This window comes from Pogonomyrmex barbatus, unplaced genomic scaffold, assembly GCF_055798465.1.
Source record: "Pogonomyrmex barbatus isolate J1 unplaced genomic scaffold, ASM5579846v1 scaffold2, whole genome shotgun sequence".
In the NCBI taxonomy this organism is placed as follows: Eukaryota; Metazoa; Arthropoda; class Insecta; order Hymenoptera; family Formicidae; genus Pogonomyrmex; species Pogonomyrmex barbatus.
In genome coordinates, this window is record NW_028297116.1 from 15,653,456 (window position 1) to 15,676,449 (window position 22,994).

The 22,994-nt window shown below is 40.6% G+C and overlaps 1 protein-coding gene and 1 long non-coding RNA gene across 7 annotated transcripts in view; one reads left to right on the forward strand and one right to left on the reverse strand.

Annotated features, from left to right (window-relative positions):
- Positions 1-22,994, reverse strand: part of Camta (Calmodulin-binding transcription activator) — a 48,322-nt gene that overhangs the window by 19,532 nt on the left and 5,796 nt on the right. For 3 of the 5 annotated variants that reach the window (XM_089076982.1, XM_011638181.3, XM_025218191.2), the window contains exons 2-4: positions 21,653-22,063; positions 20,065-20,359; positions 3,645-3,736 (exon numbers count right to left, since the gene is read on the reverse strand). In XM_089076982.1, coding sequence (XP_088933108.1) covers positions 3,645-3,736; positions 20,065-20,359; positions 21,653-21,889 — 624 coding nt within the window. In that variant the 5' untranslated portion in view covers positions 21,890-22,063. Of the gene's footprint in view, positions 1-3,644; positions 3,737-6,321; positions 8,246-20,064; positions 20,360-21,652; positions 22,064-22,994 lie in introns of those variants that run through there. The other 2 variants (XM_089076983.1, XM_089076984.1) reach the window with 2 other exon arrangements.
- On the forward strand, positions 14,878-17,446 carry LOC148936708 (uncharacterized). 2 transcript variants are annotated; one of them, XR_016139301.1, is made up of 3 exons: positions 14,878-16,186; positions 16,812-17,114; positions 17,196-17,446. It is a non-coding gene; the product is annotated as an uncharacterized LOC148936708 (long non-coding RNA). The 2 variants fall into 2 exon arrangements; XR_016139300.1 differs by having other exon boundaries at positions 16,812-17,446.

A 22,994-nucleotide genomic window follows, 5' to 3' on the forward strand; every position in this document is an offset into this window, starting at 1 on the left:
AATAATTTAAAATAATTATTAATTATATCTTGAATGACTCATCAAAAGATCCATTAAAAACGTAACTCGAAGACGTTTCAGCATTACGATTAGATTAATATTGGCATAGGAAACGCGTACGCATACGCCAGCATTAATCAATCGCATTTAATGCCCGCGCTCGTCGAGATAAGCATACGGCAAGCATATCGTAAAACGTGCGTGTAGAAATAACCTTGAGTTACTTGCAATCACCATTTCAATTCCCGCGATCTTTATGCCCGCCTTGAAAATGAAATTTCGAATGATTTCGAACGAGCAGCGAACGCAACGTTACAGATGAGCGCACGACAGACGTAATAATAAATCACCGCCATCCTCGGAATGTTTCTGATTGTAGATGGCTCGCCGAGAAGCCTCGGCGTGAGAAAGTGCGAGATCCACTTATGATCACGTATGCCACGTCGGAACTCGCGTGAAAAATGACAGTGGCGGCGAGCGACGCGACGGAGAGAAAAAGCGGACGAGGGCGTTACAAGGGGAAGTCGCGCGCAAGAAAAGACAAGATCATGTTGGAGGGAGGATTTTGCCCAGAAGCCACAGGATTTTCGCCCAGACGGTAGTATGCACAAGGGATTTATAAACTTTCCGGGACCGTGAAAATTTACTCCGTTACCTGTCCGCGAACTTCTGCCTCGCGGCTTGAGTTGCCGGTTGTGGGCAAAATGAATCGACCGGGCTGAGTGGTTTCATAAATCCCGAGGTGCAGCGGAATAACGTTGCCGGGACGTTGACAAATGTAAATAAGATTGAACTCGCGCCACGCCGGGTTTAACGCGCGAGAATCTAGGCGAGTGAAAAAAAAAAAAAAATGGAAGCCTCGGATGTTGGATGAACGCATATATCATTTCGTTTACGCGTACGGCACGTTCAAGATTCTGCATTTACTCGATTGCGAAAACGTGAATTATACATTAAATATTAAGATATAGAAATGTTAAATTTTATAAATATTAAATTTGAAAATATTACGATAATCAAATATATAATTATTCATCAAATATATAAATTAAAAATTGAATAGGTAAAAGAAGATTTGGATTCTACGTACGTGGAAGCTAAATTTCTCTTTACATGAAAGATCGACGATAGAAGTAAAAAACGTAAAAATAATTCCGAAATTTCAAGAAGGTAGATGCTATCGTTGAATAGCTCGATCCGGAAGGAAGAAAAAGAAATTTTATTTTTTTGGGGAGTGTTAGTCTGTGAAATTGGCATGCTTTCATATAAAATATCTAATCGATGATTATAAATATAGTCGAGCGAGAAAGAAGTTGTCAGTTCTATTTTCAGAGAGCGTATCAACATTGGTATAAATCACTTTGCGTGATTCCTGTTCTTCAACAAAGCTCAAATTTGTTGGCTCTCGCGCAATCGATAATGTTCAAGGGACCCCAAGGACTTGATAATGTAGGTAACGGATAAGGTGAACACTGTGACATAGTATTCCAGCCTTCTGCGTCGGCCTCATTAACGATGCACATGATGCCGCTTGTCGCGTTTGAATATCATTTATCATATCTTCTCAATATCTAACAGACTTAATATACACCTTCACCGTTATAAAATCGATGCCACCAGTCTACTTTATTAACTATTGCAATAAGTTGCCGGGAACCGAAATCGGAATAAGGACAAAATTGCTGCAGCGACAATATGAAATTTAATAGATACGCCAGATAAAAAGCCAATTTTCATCGCTCGGAAGATGGCCGAGTGCATCGAAAGCAAAAATAGATCGGCGAGAGAAACAGTAAGAGACGAAAACGGCGAGCGTGAGACAGAGCGACTAAGAAAGAAAAAGAAAAGGCGATAAAGAGAGGGACGTCTCTCCTCTCGACACTCTGAAGATTCTTTTCTCGGGGAGGCGGTGTCATCGCCACGCTTTTCTTCCTCCAGGAACTTTTAATTTCCGGTATTTACCGGGGCGGGAGGGCGATTTGGAAAGATAACAAGCGTGAGGTGGACAAGTTGGACGAGGGCAGGGAGAGACGGCCGACTTATCGTTTACGATGATAGTCGTCGCCTCCGCGTGCACGGGAATCGCAAGTTTGAGTCTTCGTTCGGTTGCGATACTGAAAAGCTCAGCGCCGCCGGCTGCGAGCTCTCGCTGGCTCCAGCTATTGATCGGAGGCCGACCGACCTGGGTCAGAGTGTAGCGGTGTGGACTGCATCGGTGCAAGCTGTCTACGTGTGCAACGCAACGAGTGTGGGTACGTGCACCCTTGCCGACGCGCTGCACACACCGGCGTCGGGCCGCGCCGCTGCACACACCGACACCGCCAGGGTCGTGACCAGGAATTTCACCTCCTCAGGCTGAAATGGCACTTCCCCTCCTTGCCCCCTGGCGACACTTTGGGCGGCGCAATAAAATTTTGGAAATTTTTACGCGACCGACACTTCGTAGAACGGGTTAGAAAATCGCGTTAGAAAATCATTCAGAGATGGAGAAAAACAATATGGTAATTCGTAAAAACGGTGCTAAATATTTCTTAAATATTATTAATTGCTATTTTTAATTGTACGTTTCAATGTATCATAATCTTTAATGCTGTGACATTTTAATGATAGAGCCATCTCTAGGATTGATCATCAAAATTAAGAACGTAGATTAACTCACTTTGAAATTTAATATTGCTAAAATTTTGTTGAATCAGGATTATTCAAATAGTTTCACCCTCAATCAGTCAATCCCGTATGCTGCACACGGGCAAAGGCTGCATTGGCTGCATCCATCCTCCTTCAATCGCGAACATGAACGAGTGCGCGTTATTTACTTTACTCTCGTAGCCTTGCGAAAACATATACATATCCGCTCTGGTCGGCGAGGTCGCGATAAAATTCACGCCGGAAAAAAAGGATTTCGCCGGACGACGTGCGGAATGGCTCATCGGAATTCCGGTAATACCGGGTCGGTTCGCTAGCGCCGGAATTCGCGGCCGGAACACGCGGCCGCTACAAAGAGGGATGCGCTCCGAGAGCCAGAATGCAAGTGCATCGGGACGTAAGATTCATTATTGATTCTTTGGCCCCGTTTCATTTCAAACTGCAATTTGTCATTAAATTCCAGACATATCATATATATATATATATATATATATATATGCTAATAATCCGAAGTTGTAATAGAAAGTCATTCTTGTTGGCACTTGGGCATATAAAAAATGTGAGAATAAAAATTTAAATGTTAAATGAGAAGAAAAGTATTCATCGCATGCGAGCTTATTATTATTATTATTATTATTATTATTAAAGTAAGATATAACTTAAATTAACATAACGTTAATGTAATATAAGGTATGTTCTTAATACTTTACTTTCTTGATATATCTTAACTATTGAAATGTCATCTCATATTAAGTTTCCATTCATACATATGCAAACACTTAGTTATTGATGTTTCTATGGTATCTAGTTGACGATACGGCATCGATTTGTGCGGCATGCGAAATTGTAATTCGAAAGCGTGACATTAACACGATGTCGTGCGATCGAAAAATATGGCAGATCGACAGATCTTTGAATATTTAGGTTACACGTGTGTATTTTCTATTGACCCGTGAATTTAATACTTGCGTCTAACGAATAAGCGATGAGTGCCTTACCTCGTTGGTGTTCCATCGATGCCTCTGAGTTGGAAAGTGTTCAGCTCGCGGCAAGGTTTCCAGATTTTCGGGAAGCTTTATCGGATCGCCATCTGCGTGATAAATTATCCCAATTAATGGTTGTTCTCACTAGAAAATGTGGGTTTGTAAAAAGCATCAATTTCAGAAGCGATTTGTCCCGTAATTACGTGTCCCGTAGTTACGTTATTTCACAAAAAAAAAAAATCTGAATCTATGTCGTCGACGTGTACATGTTGATTGATCGTGACACCTTTATAGATCGACGAAGCGCATCATTATTGTGTTATGAGCGTGTTATGAGTTAGAGACTGCTTCGCAACACTCAAGACGCGACATGCAGCAGCTTTAACGTTACGTGGCATGTGTCATTAACTCTGTTTATACACAACCGATCGAAAAGTTCCATCGATCTAAGGCATATATATGCACGCCATAAAATAGCACTTGTAATAGATTGCACCTTCCACGAACATACCGTGAACTACCTACTCCCGTTAAAATGTAAAATAAAAAGCAACGATCTAAAGAATCTTTTTACCAAGAACCTTAACACGCTTTTACTCAATTACATTTTAAAATAAGAAAAAAATATAATACGCCTCCATATGAAGAGAGAAAAGATTTTATAACAATGTTTTTATAATAAGTAAAAATGATAATTACATGTAGCAAGATTATTATTATTATTATTATAAATTATAAAAGTATCACAGATATTTATTACAATTATATGTATATGCATAATATTAATGTACATAATACAAAGTTATTTTAAGAAAGTCGTAAAAAAATGTTTCAAACATATTTAAGAAAAAGTTTTTAATAACTCGTCCCCCCTCCCCCTCCTCTCTCTTTCTCTTTCTTATAACATTTATTAAAATATAGACAACATTTCATAAAGATTTAAATTTCCTTTATAAAATAGTCGTAGAAAATTTATTGCGTATTAAATGGAAGAAAATAATTCACCAATCACATTTCGTCGTTCTTGAATTATTGGAATTCGAGACTGGCGGTTCTGTATATTGTGGGACATCAAGTGAGCTATTTGCTTGACAAAATGCTTCCGTTTCACAGCGCTTGCGTTTCCTCTCGATATTATTGATATTACGCATAGAACATCTGTGCTATTCCGCGTGATATATGCGGTAATATCATGCGTCGTACGTTTCTCAAAGTGCGATCCTTTTTATAAATATGATTACAAATTCTACCATTGTAATCAAACACTTTCTATGCAATTCATTATGTAAAATTGAATTGATACAATCAAAGTAAGGAATAAAGTTGCTGTTGAGATAACAAATTTCATCCATCTGATACAACCTGTGTGTAACAGTTCCGGAAGCAGAAACTTTTATCATAAATACACACCTATGTTACACGCACGGAACATCCGTAAAAAAAAAAAAATAATAACTACTGCGTGTTGGCAAGGAATAATAACTGAAACGAGGACAAATGTGGCTTGCCGTATTTTTCTGAAACGACAAAAATTGTGTTATATAAACCTAAGTCACGATCGTGATTAGGAAGTTTTTATGATCGCATAATTCACGGTAACCTTGTTATGATTTAATTAGCTGCCGGAATAAGTTTAGTACTCAAATGCGTTTCTTCCTTTAAAAATTCGTTAAAATTTCTTCGCACAGTTGGCGGATTTAAAAATCCAGCACGTCATCATATCATATTATCAAGCGATACGATACAATTGCTCAATAGCTTACTTTTTATATTCCTTATAGATTTGTATAATTAGAGAAATTATAGAATAGACATAGAATTATGGAGTAAATATAAAGTTTTTTTCATAAGTTTTTTTATCTTTAAATGTACCTAAAGTTCATTAAAAAGTATCAAAGAGTTTCAATTATTTATTTAACGATGCTTAGCCTACGTTCGCTTATGGCTTATGAAATATTCATTGATTCGCGAAACTCGCTGAAACTAAGTGCCATTAGCCAAACTTTCAATCATAAGTATACTTAAATGTGTATTCACCGCGATTCACTATAGATTTTATAAAAGCAAAATGATAGTCTATTTGATTAAAAATATAATCTTGCGATGATATATTTCATTAAAAATTATTACATTGCAAGTACACCACAAATATTTCATACATTAATTTTATAATCCTAGCTGATAAAAGAGAGCATAAATATTATACTATAATAGCAGAAATTTTTGATGGCTTTTAATCAAAGACATAAAATTAATAAATGAATTACAAATTAAAATCATTTATAAACTTCAAAATTCTAGATTTCACCACGCAAATCTTTGAATTAAATTTGCTGAAATGAAATAAGATCCTTTGACGACGCGCACCGTTGAGTCTTATTTAATAATTCCCTGGCGAAGGAAGAAGTGAAAAGGGCAAAAAATTTCTCGTTCCTCTGAAAACTTGCAGATTAGTTTAGCTTCGTGTTATAAAATGAGAAACGATGAAGGATAATTTTTAAAACCTCTCGTCTAATATCTCGTTCCTCCCATCCCATTCTCAACCGACAATAATGTTGAATAAATTCCAATTCCCATTATAAAACGGGAAAAATTATTTCACGTGTGATCGCGTGATCTAACGAGCGACGCGTCATGTAAAAATTATTGCGGGATTCTTTACACGGGGTGCATAAACAGCAGATAAACTCACTTGGGGCGAGGGGCGTCGGGTAGGTCGCGTGGTAGACGACACGCTGTGGATTCGAATGATTGTAGCCCGCCATCTCCGTGATGCTGGCGCGTGCTCGCGCTGCTTGGATCTTACCGATCGTCTTGGCCGATCGTCATCGTCCTTCAACGTACGCGAGACGGGAGCGTAGCTGAGCCCTGGCGGGCATCCCCGAACGGACCCTTATCTGCGACGGGTCCGCGTGCTTGGGGGACGATCGCGTATCTGATATGATTGCTGTCCGCTGATGATCACGCTGCTTTGTTCGGGACGAGCTGGGGGGACGGTCCTCTTTTCGTCAGGACAGCTTGCCGGTCGCGGAGTCCAGGACGCAGGGACGGCACTCGGATTGACGTTGTCCTCGGCGTTGCGAAGGTTGCGCTCCCGGATGACGACGACTCCCTCTGGAACGGCAGGACATATCCCCCAAAGGAGCGTACACGCGAGTTGGATTATGTTATTCGAGACCGGATATCGATCGATAGTGTCACAAGCGTGTCACGCTCTGCTGTTTCGCTTCCCCGTCTTTTGAATCTTTCCTCTGTGTAGATCTCGAACGATCGAAGTTCTTCGCAGTTTCGTCGTATCGAAGGACACACGTGGAAGTGCACGCGGAAACACGAACAGGATCGATCTCCCGCTCTTTTTTCGCACTCTTCTTGATTCTCCGAGTCTCTCTCTCTCTCTCTCTCTCGCTCGCTCTCTCTCTCGCTCTCTTTCTCTCTCTTGCTCTCTCGCTTTCGCTCTCTCTTTCACGCTTTTTTGTTAGATTCTTTTCTAATATAAAAAATTGGAGCTCCACTGTATCTCTACACGACGCCCGGAGCCATCCTTCTTCATGAATGTCCCTTTCCTCCGTCCTCCGTTGATTGCTGTTCGCGATCCCGATCCCTCTCTTTTCGTTCTCGTGAACGCTTTTTGACGTGAATACGTTTATAATCCACACATTATTCTTTTCCTTCCGAGTTCCTTTCTCTTCTCTCTTCGAAAAATCCAATCTTCCCTTGCTCCCTCTTTTTCTCCCTTTCTTTCTCCCTTCTCTCTTTTTGTTGTGCGCTCCGGAGCTCTTTTAACCTTCTTATATCCTAAGTTACAACACTGAACCTGTCCCCATCGGAGGGACAAAATAATGTAAGGGTCACACAGTACAGAGAGAACTTAAAATGCGATTATCCCGTCCCGTAGCAGCCGACGCGTGCTCTCTTTTACGATCTCGCCTTTCGCGATCCCTCTCCCTCTCTCTCACTCTCTCTTTCTCTCTCGCCTTCCCTCTCTTTCTCTCTCTCTCTCTCTCTCCCTCTCTCCCTCTCTCTCTCTCTCTTTCTCTCTCTCTCTAACGACTTTCGGCTCGTCCTCTTCACTTCCGTCGCGCCGCGCACTGAGGAATAACTCCGACTGAGGAATAACTTTAGAAAATAGATAATTTTTCTATCATTCGATTCTTTTGTAACTTGTTCTTCTTTACTGTGTATTGCTTGAGTGTGCGTTTCTATTACACGTCTGCTTTGAAAAAAAAAAAAAAAAACAGGATTACCTCGTCGTACGTCTCGCTCTTTTCTTCTCGCTCCTATCCTTTCCCGCTCTCTCTTTCACTCTATCTCTTTCTCTGTCCGATCGCGCGCGTTTTTTTTTCACTTCCTGTCTTCCTTCTTTCCTTCCTTCTTTTCTTTCTTTTTACAGGCGGTTGTCTTACGGGTGTAAGGTAAGATTTAAGAAAAGAGAGTCCTTAGGAGAAATGTGTTGTTCCTGTTGTTGCTGTTTCGTGTTTACAATTGTTAGTAGTGTTATTTACAAATATGTAATGTTTTTGTTTTTGTTAATAAAATAGTTCAAATTAGTCTTTTGGCCCCGCGTGTCTGCTCCCGAGCGGCGGGAGCCGCAGAGTGAGGCAGCCCTCGACTCTCGACCTCCGTCCCTCCGCTCGCTCCTCTCTTCCTCTTCTTCATCCCTCTCTGTGCGAGGTCCCCTCCACACACTGTCCCGGAGTTCTCCAGCCCCTACCAGCCCTACCAGCCCCACCAGCGCCCACCACCACCACCACTACCACCATCATCAACCCACCCGTGAGGATAATCGTTCTCTCTCTTTCTTTCTCTCCCGACTATCCGGCCCCAGCCACAGCCCTTACTCCTGTCCCCAACCCTGTCCCTTGTGCACGATGTCTGCCGAATCTCACCCTCGCCAACCCCTCGATCGCCACCTACCCTCCTCGGCCTTCTTGCACCGTTGTTATCCCCTCATCCTCTATCTCTCTCATTTTCTCTCTCTTTCTCTTGCGAACTCCTCCGTGTATCTACGTCTACTTACCACTTTTACACTTGGCAATGTGGGTGCACCACCGTGCCAATTCCTGTGCCAAACTACCGATGGTGCGCTGTTCGTTACCTATCTACCTACCTACCTACCTACCTATCTACCTACCTAACTGGCTGACTACCTATCCCCGTGAAACTCGTTGGGGTTGTAAATTAAGGATTACCGAGGATGCAAATTAATGTCGAGGCGTAACACATTACGCGACGAGAAAATTACGTTCGGGGACACCCCGTTTGTCGTTGCGGAAACAGAACGCTCTTCGTTGATCGTTCTCGCGAGATAATCGTCCGACCTACCGCGGATTCGATCCACGCTCGCATTCGAAATAATTCTCAACCGTCGACAAATCGACGCTCGTACGTACATTCGTTTCGCGCCTCTCTTTCGTCTCGAAGCCGATAAATTTGCGGCAGTTTCGCTAGAGAGATGGACGAGAGTTGCGCGAAGTAATCGCGAATTTGCATGCGGAGCGTAACCTTGAACGCGATACGCTTAGATTTGAAAGAGGAAATGGCAAAGTAACGACTTGCAACGGTTCAAAGTGGCATGTGTTGAAAGATGGAATTATTCATGCGATAAACGAAATCAACGAGAATTAAACATACGATCAAATAATAAATGTAGCATCAATTTAAATCTTTAACTAAACGAAACATCTTTTTACGCATTTTTTTTTGTACCTTGTATATTCTGATTAATCAAACTATTAATAGAGTTAATTTACAGAAGTTTAAAGTTACAATGCACAGAACAAGAGGATCAAATTACGTAGGCGAACGTTGAAACGTGTAATGTCAGCTGCGGCTAAGTTACTTTACAGTGTAAACTTTACACAGTTGTATAGATAAGGTTCATGACAAACCATATGAAGAGCATCGTTAGCATGCAAGCTCGCGAAAATTGTAAACTTACTTGATGCTGCAGCATCTCCCGTGGTTGCGCGAATAATTCGTCAGTGCAGATAAACTCGCTATACCGACAACGTTAAAGAAAACCGCACGATTCTTTAAGGCCGTCCGGTGTGGCGATGCATGCGCGTTTCCCGTGTTCGAGGAAGTCACAGGATTATGCATTATTCGAATCGCGACCGTAAACGCACGGAAGTACACTGGAACGATCAAACGTTTTACTCGACGTTTTATCGCGAAGGTAGCTTAAAACTGCCAAACAACTGAACAATAGCGCGAGATTTATATCAACAGAAAGGTGACAAACAAGGAAATAGCGACCGATGTTACTCTTTAAGTTATAAATGAAGGAACAAACGTCTCATGTAACATGTACATTTTCTCTCCTTATCTTAAATAGATATTTCAGTTCTAATGAGATTTTAACAGGACTGGATTCAAAAGGATCAAAAAGATCATTTCAACTTCAAAAGAGATTTAAGGGAGTTACAAGTAATCGATCGTATCTGTTAATTATTAGAAAAAGAAATAATGGCGTGTATTTTCAAAATTCGCATCATCGTATGAGGAAAATAAAAGAATGGTGGAAATAAATCTGCGCAATTACGGAGATTCGTTAGCGGACACTGGAAACGTCATCGTAAGCAGCAGGAGCCACAACGGGCAATCGAAATTGGCTCCGGCATTTCCGCACACGTCGCCTCAATCCTTTGCTCTAAGAGGGTGGGCAGAACGGCGACTAAACGATATTCCTCTCACAATCCACGAAACGCAAGCCAAGTCCTCCCCGACTTCGCACCTATACACATGAATCCCTGCACTCGGGAATTGTACGTTTCACTGGTATCTAGCGCACGGTGTGTACATATGTGTATATATATATATATACACACACACACACACACACACACACACACATACACACACACATGTATATGTATATATGATGTGTATATGTACGTATATAACATACATACATCGAATTCTTGCAGAAGGTTCGTGTCGAATTTTAATGGAAGTGCTGCCACCTTCCAGTGACCTCTGGAGCCAGCCGTACTGGAGGTATTCCTGCGAAGAGGCTCGCGGAAGAAAAAGGAAACATACCGGGGATGGCAGAGGGGTGGAAATCACTCAGGCGTCGAGCCCCTATCGCCAATCTGATTAATGGATAGATTCATGAGCCCGGGTATTTATATGGATTTAAGCGCGCCTGTATGGCGGGCACGTAGCTTTAGAGCCTCGCTAAATTGGTGAACGCGACCCCGAGGGTACATGTTGTGTACACGGATGAGCGATGCCTCGATGTAACATACGAGTAATGATGCATTTCCTAATTTTTTTCTGCGATGAAAACATAATCTAAGAAAAAATAGTTATGATATAATTATAACAATATCATGTTTACTCAAAAAATGAAAGTGAAAGATTTTAATGCAAATCATTTGCGAAGGTAATCTGAAACGTTGTTATTACTTTAACTCTGCGAATAATAGAATAGTACTATAATTATATATGAAAACTAGCATATACTTGTTTCTCGCTTCAGTTTTGTTTAAATTACTATTTCATACTACTGTTTCAAAAAACTAGAAAGTATATCTGTCCGAAGTTACTCGACACTAATTTCTTTATGGTGAAGGATTTGAATTTTGAAATTCGATCAGTTTGCGTACAGATCCGTCCGGATAGCTTCCGATTTCGCATGCGATTTCTGTCGCGTTAAGCTCATAATTTATCCGCTGCCTGGTAATCGAGCGAATCTCGTATCGTCGAAATGAAACAAGCTCGTGCCCTCTCGGCCTTCCGACCCTCAACGAGAGCCCGAGGCCATCCCCGATTTATTTGCTTCCGTGTATCATATCGGGGTCACTGATACTTCATATTCGAATCCAATCTGCACCATGGATTTTCACAATACGGCGCAGTTTCATCGCGTTCACGAGACATCTACGCATCACGAGACGTTCGCTCTCGTGATGCGTAGATGTTCTAATTTTTCCAATAATTCCACAATTTAACAGAATTACATTCGTTGCAAATAATATTATTGGCGTGATTACGTCGTTCAGTTTGTTGAAAGAGTAACACACGGTGTCTATATCAGTTTAAAAACATGTTTATCCCGCAAACGTAAGCTTCGCAGCGACTTCCACATCCATGTCGCGCACCGTTAAACTTCTCATACACGCCGCTGACGATTCGACTGTTGACAAAGTAAACACGCATTAAGCTACATGCATCATTCGCGATTACACACGTTTCTACCGTTCGCGAATCGCGTAGGTGGAAGTAGAACGCACGTGCGAGACGATTTCTAACTCTATTCGACATACGGTCAGAAATGATTACGATTGTGCTCCTTGGAGCCGATCCGCCAACTAATTTTTGGGTCCGTGCCGAGTTCAGCCGCGCCTTGCCGCGGCTCCGTGATATCCGCTCGACCATCGAAACGGAGCGTTACATATAGCCTATTTTGTTTCGCTCTGATTTATGGCAGCCGCGATACAAAAAACGCCACGGGTTTCGCAAACGGCAACGGGACTGACGGTTTTCTACGGCAAAAACAACGGCACGCCGAAGTAAAGCGACGATATACATGGCGAAGCAATAATTCTCCATCATCCGTCATGATTTAGGCGGCAGGAGGCACAAAAGATCCTTATAAAAATTGCATCGAGAGACATTACGTGAATTAGTCAAACTTGTGTATGGGAAATATCTTTTGTTTGCATGTATAAATCCTGAATTAATAATTCTTGTATGCATACTTACATATAAAATATATTTTCAATTTTTTTTTTCCAAGTTGCATGTAATTATTCTGAGAGGGACGGATGAAAGTTTAATCCCTGTACAATATCGAAAAGTTTTTCTCTTATTGTTTAAATTAGCGGAAATATTTCTCTAGCGAAAAGAGTTATTGCTCCACGTGCGACCAACATGACAAACACTTAAGTAATGTAATTTGTCATTCTATATAGTTAAAAAATACCGTATTACTGCCGAAATCTCTCATTCTCACGCGACGATACTTCACCACGAAAACGTGACGTGCAACGTTATTGAACATCCGAGCCGCGAATGCGAATAAATCTGCCAACAACCTGTCTTCGGCAAACTTTTATTGCATATAAAATGAAATTGTTCAATCTGACATTGTAAAAATCGACCTTTGTTGTTTAACACCTTTTAACAATTCTGCTGTTATTTATATTTTAAAAATATACTGTGTAAATACTATAAAAATAATGGAAAAGACATTAATATCAAAAGACGATAACTAGAAAAAGGACTAGAATTATTCGCGGAACTAAATACACAATATAAACGTACAACTTTATTTAACATACATAATACAATGCATTATTTATATTACGCATTTAATTCCGCGCCTGAGTCAACCCTTTTTCTAATTATCATCTTTTTATTTTGGAGAATCCTATTAAATGTTGATATAAAATTTACATCTTCTTGCATCTTGTAGACAACTCGCAGCGTTAAATAATAGCTGTAATCATCACACTGTTTGTACACTAAGCTGGAGTGCAAATAAATTAATAGTGATTAAATTAATAGCATACACTAAGATATAATCACGACAATTAGCCTCGTCATTTGTATTAGCAAATGGGTTGCCTGACCTAACGGTTTAGAATCTCCCCTTAAATGCGCTCTATAAGCTTCTCTCTCTCTCTCTCTCTCTCTCTTTCTCTCTCTGTTTCTTCGTGGCCTCACATACCATATCTCTAAATAGCTCCAAAGTAACCGAAATAGTTTAGGGAACATGCATATTCATGCACGCGCCGATCTTTTTGTTGCAAGACCTAACCAAGGTTCTTCGTGTTGAATTTCATGACTTTCTCGGAAGATCTGCATGAATAACGTTCAAACAAACGAAAAACCAACGCTAAATACATTTCTTCCGCATACATTTATATTCCCATTCTTTGAAATTTAAAATCGACTTTTCGTCAAATCAATTCTCGTTTATTAGGGGGCGATAACGTGGTGAGAGCTCGTTTAAATGTGGCACAGGAATAAGCTCGAAATGTATTAGGGTGTCACGACAACAATTCGCGTTCACCGAGATGGTATCACACGACACAGACCATACACACATACGAAGGGATACACTGCGACTTTCTGCCACACGCGGAGTTAAATTTTGAATGTTAAAACGTGTACACGCAACCCTTTACCCGACAGTCTGATTGATCATGCGAGAGAGTAGAATTACGCATAACAATTAGTGGCGTGCCCCCGGTCGCTGATTTATTCGTATTCTTTATTATTTTTCAACATGCCTCCCTTTCCCTTTTCAACTCGACTCCGAAAATAGCCCACGGTAAAATGCTTTGGAATATAGTACGCGAGGAACGGTACGGAGTTTAATAGTTAGCCCAGCGTTGAATTGGGAAACGCGCGGAAACGAGTAACTGGGTCTCTCCGATCGCATGTCGCTAAATTCTGAAAACGGCACTCCAGCTTAGCGCGAACAATGTGCTCCGCGCTCTAACACCGTCTAACGCTGATAACGTTAGCCATTAATGGACTTAGAAGCAGATAATAGAGACGCGACGTTCACGCCAGCGTACAGAGATTGGTCAGATTTTGATAATTTCCTCCGTTCTCACGTTTAATGTATCGCTATCGCTATAGTTTACTAATTTCCAACGGTCCACCTACCAATCTATATTTATAAAATATTAATTAATGACTTTGAAAAAGTGAATTAATCCGATATATGAAATCCGAATCCGATATATAGAATTTTAAATACATTAAACGTTATAAATTTTATATTGTATTACATAACTATATACATAATAATCTCCATTTTATAATTGTACGAGTTAATTTATTTTGCTATAAATAATATCCAGCAATTATCTCAATGGCCCTTATAATCATTGCGCATTATAACTTTAATTCTGAAAGTAAATTCTATTAAATTACCAATGATCGTTATATATTTAATAATCATTACATTATTCTTTGTATTATGTATTCTATTCGGTTTCTGTTATTCCTGTTTTTAAAAAGGATAATTGATAACAGATATGTTGATAACAAATATAAAATTAAAAGATATAATCTCTTTAAATTATGTCATTTTTCACCCTTATTAATTCTCATATTTATCTTCCTTTATAAAACCAGTAACGATATATGGGCATATGTTAGCCCTCAGCGATTACATGGTGAGCGCTTTTTGAGGGATTGACGAAAAGGGTCGAAGAAGAATCGCGCAAGAAGAGGAAGAAGAAGGGCTAGAATTATGACGGGACAAAAGGGATAGAGAGGAGAAGGGAGGTCGCGTTAACACGAGGCAGGCGCGGGGCGATCAATTACGTAACCCAATAAAAGTGGGTCACGTGTCAAAGTGTGGAGCCATCCCGAGGTGTCCAACTTTTTGGTAAAAGCTCGTAAATTACCAGTCAGCTAGCTAGCTAGCTAGCTAGCTGGCTCTGCTACCACCCCGCGCTTTAAATAGAATGTCGGCTCGGGGATTGTGTCCAACCACCCTCTTGCAATCCACCGTTCATCGTTTCCTCTTTCCACCCTTGTCATCTCTCTTTATCTTTCTCCCTTCCTTCGAGCTTCCCCCTCTCCGTGCGACATGTAGGCAGTTCTTCACCCCGGGTTTTTTCGTGAGGAGGGATCGAAACTGACCGGACACATAAGTCGCTGGTCGTTAGTCGTCGACGATAGCTCGTTGTCGATGTGGTAGCGGATGTGATGGTAAGATAGATAGAGAAGGTTGGTTTACGAGAGAGGATTGTGGAAGGGATAGACGACAGGAGGTATAGACAGGAGGTATGGGAATGGAAAATAACGAGAAAGAGAAAGACGAAAGCAAAGAGCGAGGCAGAGATATAAAATAAAAAAGAGAAAAGGGAGAGGGGGAGGAGGGAAAGAAAAAGAGAGAGGGAGCAGAGAGAGAGAGAGAGAGAGAGAGAGAGAGAGAGAGAATGAGTGAGTGAGTGAGTGAGTGAGTAAACGTGGCAGGAGAACTAAGACAATCAATAAGATTGCCAGGTCCGAAGGAACTCAAGTCCTGATTCGTCGAATAAGTTTGATACACTTCCTGCCAGGCCACGACGAGACTCGCCGTTCCAGAGTTATCAGATCCTATCCTCACATGCGAAACATCAGATTTAGAGTCTTTCATAAGAAGAGACCAAAAGTCGTGGCAACGATGAAGGGCACCGAGATTAAATGAGAAGCGTTCCTGTGGGCAAGAGCCCGCTTTTCTCTCGAGAAGGTCGATACCAGAATCTAATCACCGGATAGGCAATCGGATAGATCAGGATAGGAACGGGATAGGCCAGAGGATGCCCATGGATGTTAAGTCACGTGAATAAAAGGGGTTGCCGGAGCGAGGGGATGGCGATGAAAAGGGTGCATATACGGTGAGAGGGAGGTGGAGGCCGCACGATCGCCGCTCTGGCGGATATTGCCGGAACTACGAATTACCCCGTGTCGCCGGGGGTACTTTCCCGTCGGGATGCATTTCTTTGAAAGCACGAATGAAACGTTACGATGTCGGTGTTCTGGACGACAACGCGAGAGATTCCGGGGATGAAATTTTGCGTCGATAAGGAAGAACCATATTTGGGGTAGTGACAAGAAAAATACAGAATATTTCAAAGCTCGCCCGTTATATTGTACTATAGATCATGATTCTGTTGATTTTACTGTATTTTTTTATTCAAAATATTAACAAATATATGTTATCTGTGTAAAACTTTATTTTGAACAAAAATAAAAAATATATATCTCATTTTATATTGTTGTTATACTTATTATTCCTAAAAATGAATAAAAAATATAATAACAATTAGATAAATTTTTTTCTTTAATCTACTTTTTATTCTAATTTTCTTTAATGATATATAATATTCATTCATAAAATAATATTCATTCATAAAATAATATTCATTCATAAAATAATGAATCTTCCACAGTCAAAATTACAAATTTAAAATAAATATTTAATAATTAGTCTTTTAGAACTATTTAGTTCTTAAATTAGTTATTTAGTTATATTAGTATGTGTTGTGTTTTTATAAAGTTAAATTTTTTTATATATTTTTAATTAGAAGTTTGGTCATTTTTATACAGTGTATATTCTGCAATTTTTGTTTATAAACAAAATAATTACTATTCATAAATAGAAATACTTTGTTAATTTTTAATATTTTTTCGCAAAAATTTTAATCATTCATTTTTGATCATTTCATTTAGAACAACTCAGAAAAAAGTGCTGTGAACTACGAAGAGTTAAAGTCTGCGCACGATCGGAAAACCATAGATTCTAAGAGAAACTTTCTCGGCCTATGTGGCACTAACAATAAATAACAAGGTCGGCAATAAATAAGGTACACGATAGAGAAGGTCTCGTACGTCACAAAAGCTGGAGTCACGATACAGAAAACGCCTAGCTAAGCACATTCATCAAACTTTTACAAGAATATCAGGAACATCAAAGAATAATTCGCATATTGATTTTCAGAAATCGAGAGAGAGAGAGGAAGAGAGAAGAGATAGGTAAATATAAAGTTATTAAATACTCAGATAAATAGTTCCAATAATATTTGTCATTACAATTATCTATATATCTATTTTCAGATCTCTTTCTAGACTTAATAATTCAAGCTTATAAAACTTTTAATCAGTTAGCAAGAAAAAAGTGCTATTATTTCGACAACGTTCGTATTTTTTTTAATCTAATACAATGATCGAATTTTCACCAGATAAATATTTCTATAAAACGCCAAACGTGATTTGTATTGGAAGTTAAAATGAAACGTTTGCCTACATTTTCAATTAAAATTTCGATCAAACTTTGTATTAACTGCATTAAACATAAAGTTGCAATACGCGGTCGATTTCCTTTTTTTTCCCCTCCTGCACAACCATGGCTAACTGCTTTGGCGAGTTGTCGTCGAGTTTTGTTACGTCGTTAGAACTTGGCTCTCATAAAAACTGTCATCCCGAAATTTGCGCGACGACGTTTTAGTGCTAGGATCCGCGTCTTGTACTTTCCGCACGTCAAACAGTAATTACTTTCCGCAGGCTTCTCTTTTCTTTTTTTTTTCTTTCTCTTTCTTTTCGCAGCACACACAACTCGTTCTTTCTATTTATATTTCGGAATCGGATTCACGCACGAGTGCCCATTATGGGGGAAAAAAAAACGTTGTCCGAAGAATAAAGGAATCTGCAGTCGCTTAGCAGCTATGCCACGCGAGTCGAAATGCATGTGCATCTTCGCCTATGTGTACACAGTCAATTCTGGAAATGAATCGAAATCTCTTTCCGCGGCAGAATAGACGAATGTGGGTGGATACACAAAGCCAGGCAAAGTCTTCGAGATGCAAGAGCAGGAAACATGACGAAATCGCACACAGCGGGAAAATTTGTTTTCCAGAAAAAATAATGGCAACCTTAATGGAAATCCCACGTCGGAAAGTTTTGCGATTGTACTTGTGCGTTACTTCCGGTATACTCCGTGCAGAAGCAGCACAAGTTGCGTCAATATGCGATATCTACCCCGAAAGGATAAAAGTTAAATGATAAAATTAATAATTAAGTTATATAATGAAGTTGCGTAACTTTTGCATTTCCGCTGCAAAATTATTTAAAAGTTTTTCATGAAATTATATCAAGATCACGAAAATCTTGTAACTAGATAATATGCATTATTCCATATAGAAGTTGAGGCCACATTGTATATTCGCCATTGCCATGCCTTCCACGTAGTCTTTTCGTAATGCGGATCAATAATTTCCACCTTAGAGAAGATCACAATTCATGAAAAACGTATGTATAACGACGATAAGTAGGACGATTTAAGGATGAGGAGCTTTAAAGCCCTCCTTCATGGAAGGGTCCTCAGCGCATATCGATCATTTCTGTTTTCGCAATCTCTCAGAAAAGGAAAGGAGTAATCCCGCTCGATGAATTGTGGATATTTGCTCCTGGCATTCGGTTTTCAACTACATTCTGTTTTTATTCCCGAGCTATCGATGCATGACGGCGTATCGCGCAAAAAATATCGTATCGACATCGCGTATTATCAAGGATCAACGTGTAACAGTTGTACGCGGACCACTATTTCCCGATGTACAATGGCTAACTAAATTCAACTTTTGCAACTGCATGAAACAATTTAGCAAGGTATAAAAAGTGCGGTGATTCAGTTACGTAGAAAAATGACGTTACAACGTTGCGTCGCAACGTCAATTGCACATATGAGTTTTGCACATGTACATACACGCACGCGCACGTACACACATACAGATTCAAAATACAAATCAATTTTCCATTGAAATATTTGAAAATTAAAGCGCCAGATTCAGTAATATAGATGATCAAAGATATAAAAGCTCCACGAAATTCGATGATTCGAATATTTATTTACACACAATTTAAATAATTAAAGATATCAAAATTCGAAAATATTATACAGAGATTTCATTTAATCCATGTTAATGGAAAAGATTTTGTGATTCAAAAAAGATATTGAAATATTTGGTGATCCGTGATTCGATTGATACCCACCTACATTTCCGCTTTATCCTCAAATCCCTTTCCGCAAGTCCAATTTGACTTACGAATTTTTTAGCTAGTCTTATTCTTATCTCGTTCAATTATCCGTATGTTAATAGCTCTGAGGTATTACTGCTCTTTAATTCCGATTCGCACGAGGAAGGCACAAAAAGTGTAAAAGTGTAAAAGTTGTAGGGCCGATAGTTTATCGTTCCCTCATACAGTCACTCGCTGCTAATCGCGTGGTTTACGGGTGCCAAAGTCAGTTCTGTGCGAAACTCGAGTGCAGTTTGTGTGCAGTTTCCGTTTCCATCGTGATGAGTGGAAACTTTGGTCAGGCTTCTCTCCGTTCCGGTGCCACCGGTTCTCGTGCGTTCTGCTGTAACCGTTCGCTTTAAAACGTCGGGGAGGTTTGTTTTAAACTTCATTGCGATTTTCTTCGAGTCTCAGCGCGCGGGACTAATTCTTCGCCCGCTTCTCCGTTTAGCTCTCTTCGTGCGAGAGCGCCATAATTTTCAAGAAACTACTTAAAGCTGCCTTAGACAAGCGAGCTCGAAAACTTTTCCTAACGACACAACAATCACGAAAACTCCGCGACCGCGACGTTAATGCTGATATGCAATAACGTCGGCTTGTGCTTCCATTAAACGATTAAAATTAAAAATAGTTTTCTGACGTTTCTAACGCCAACACACAGGCAACTCTGCTTTCCCATTAATTATCGAGCAGCTCATTTACCTGTTTAATATCCCCTTCCAGCCTTGGGATATAAACCGACATCGGTTGTTCTCATCTCTTCCGCTATATTAATCTAGCCTTAACATTCGTCATACCGAAGATACGAGGACATTTCATGTGTCTGAACCAGATGTATATAGGGTAAATAATTTACGAGGCGATCGCTCGGGAGTTGTCAAAGATGCAGGTGAGTGATAGCGGAAGTACTTACGAGAGATGGGATCCGCGCCATCGGGCTTCCTGTCGGAGGCAACGTTCTCATGTGCGGCTTCCTTGCTCGTCCTTGGACGACATCCAGCGGCAGGGTTCGTCTCGTTGCTGTTGCTAACTCCGTCCTGGCTCTTGTGTTCGTTCCGTAGGTAATCGTTCCTGTCATTCAGCTTGCAGGTACCGCCGCCAATTCCGACCTTCGACGAAGGCTTGCAGCTGATGCTGCCCGAGTTCCCATTAATGTTCGTGTTAACGTTGATGTTGCTATTGCCGTTGGTCGATGCATGATTGTCGGCCTAAACGGCACACAAAGCGATCATAAATTGCGGTCTCTCACCGGTATTTATAGACTATTTCAGCTATTTTATTGATCGTAAGAGCCAAAGGAAATATTAATAAAGAGATAATTAAGTGCTTTATCCAATAAATAAATTTGTAATAATTAAATAGAAACACTAGAAAGACTCCTAAAAAAACAAAAAAATAAAAATAGAATGTACCTTTCGATGACTCTCTAATCTTTATTAAGAGAGCTTTAAAGTTATTTTAAAAATAAACAAAAGTACCTAAAGTTTTAAACAAACGTGATTGTTGATCAGTTTTATTGTAGATGATAATGCATGTCATTGATAAAGACATGCAAATAATGTGGAACTTGCGTGAAATCGTGACACTGAATCATGGTGAAACGTCCTTCACCACGAAGAGCGATCTATCCTCTTTAACCCTTTACATTGGAACGAGGCGAGGCGAGGCTCGTGGTACCACCTGCCACCCATTCCCAGCTATAATTGAAGTTGTCTCGTTTCGTATTGTAAAGCTATATAGGCGGCAGTGTTTTTTTTTTTCTCTCGCGCTGCACCGACTGGAAAGGCAAGTCTTTTATTCTGCAAGTACTTTGTTGCGAGACTAACTGGGATCCTTCCCGAAGACGTTCGTCCTATGCCAACGGAGGTAGAGAGACAATCTGTCTCTTTCAACTCTCTTTCCCCGCATCTTCGACCCCGCGTTCAGCGATCATTTGACCTTTTACCGCCGACACATTTTTAGCAAAAACTTTCCTAATACGACTTTCACGTTTAATGTAATAGCTAAATCGTAGAAGTAACATCGGTAGATAATTTACCAGATAGCAGCTCACGAATGAGAATTAATTAATCGATTTGCCGTCCCGTATTGGATATCTACGTTATATCAACGGAAACAGCTGTCTCGTATTTGATATAAAGTGAATAATACTTTTTACCGAGAAACGCGGTCGCGCGTGTAAATTAATGATAATTCATGGAGCAAAAATTTCTAGAACAATATCAAGCGCTCGACTGTGAGTTCTACTCAAATGTCGAATTAATCTCCATAACTCTACGCCACGATTTGTTTTTCCTGCAAGCGTTAACTCGCAAAAGTAAAACGCTAGCGTAACGGATTCAATTTCTAGCTTAGTTGACGTATAACCAGAATCATGTTATAACAGACTCGTAAAGTAAACATGGGCAAGGGCCAGTGAACAAGCTAAACCATCCCTACGACGGTTCTATGACTCGCGGTTCGTCGGTTAAACACGTGTAAAGGTCGAGCGACATTCTCACCGAGCTGGTCATGCAGGTGGATGAGGTAGACGAGCGCACCACGACTATCCTGTTCTGGTTGTGATCGTTGGAGGCGATCGTAGAGACAGCGGCGTGATTGACCAAGGCGTGGGTGTCGTTGGTGCCCGTTGGGCTGGAGTTGACATTCCCAGTGGTGGCGACGCCACCGCCACCCAGGGAGGTCTGTCTGATCACCAGGACGCTGCCTGCTGGCTCCAGCACGACTACCTGCCTCATTTTTGTCGCGCGATTCCCCGCGATGCGTCCTCGTCGAATGCGAGAGAGCGCACTCCCTTCCCGCCTGGTCGTCGACAACGACGACGGCGACGGCGACGTTAAGCGTGTCGTTCTCCAGCACGACACGTTCTCCGGCTCTTAAAGCTCCCACCCGTCCGCTGCCACCCGCTCTTCCTGCGCGCACAAACACATCCAGGCTGATATTAAAGCTGTCGTTTTAAGGGATGATCCTACCCACCCGCGCCCATCACCGCGCCGCCACCCTGATGCGGATCTACACGCCCGCTCTCGTTCCGTAACCGCCCGAGCCCGAGCGTACCGGCGTGGCTTCTTCCGGAAGGCGAATCGATGGGATTATTTCTGCCGACACCGTCAACAAGCGTCACAACCCGACGACTCTCTGCCTCTCCTTCAATAAGGCAGCTCTCTCGCGGTACACCACCTCGATGTCAAAGTAGCGGACGTATGCGCGATTTAAACTAAGGTCGGGTTTCAGAAGCTGCTGGCTTTTAGATAATGGCCCGTTGCACATTCAATACTCTAATATGCCCCGCTTTTTCAACGTAGCGAATATCTTTCACACTTATAACGGAAGATCGATCGATCTTGTCTAAAAAAATTTAGCTGAAAGACTCATCATCGCTGGATGACTTTGCTTTAAACGACAGATTAATTAATGTTAAACCGTCGCTTAAGAAAAGAAAAGTAATTCCTTTAATGAAATTTGTTTAACAATTTGTATAATTTACGGCCTGTTGTAGAAATATTTTTACATCGGTAATATTTACCAGTGTAAATTGGCATAGTTTGTTTTATTTTGCGACGTAAAAAAGTTAAGATTTAAAATATTATGACGTATGTTTATGACACAGAATGGGCGAAACATTTTATGTTGACCTCGATTTTATTGTGATTTAAAGATCTAGTCATTCTAGTTTAAAATCTACTGTAATTTTCTCATTTTCTCGGTCCGCTTGAGCGAAGGAACTTATTTTCCAGATTTCCGAGCTTGTAGCAACAGGAGATCTCGAAGGAATCGCGATTTAAAATTGGATGGCTTTTGTTCAGTATCATTTGTGACCGTGTCGCGATACTCCGTGATACA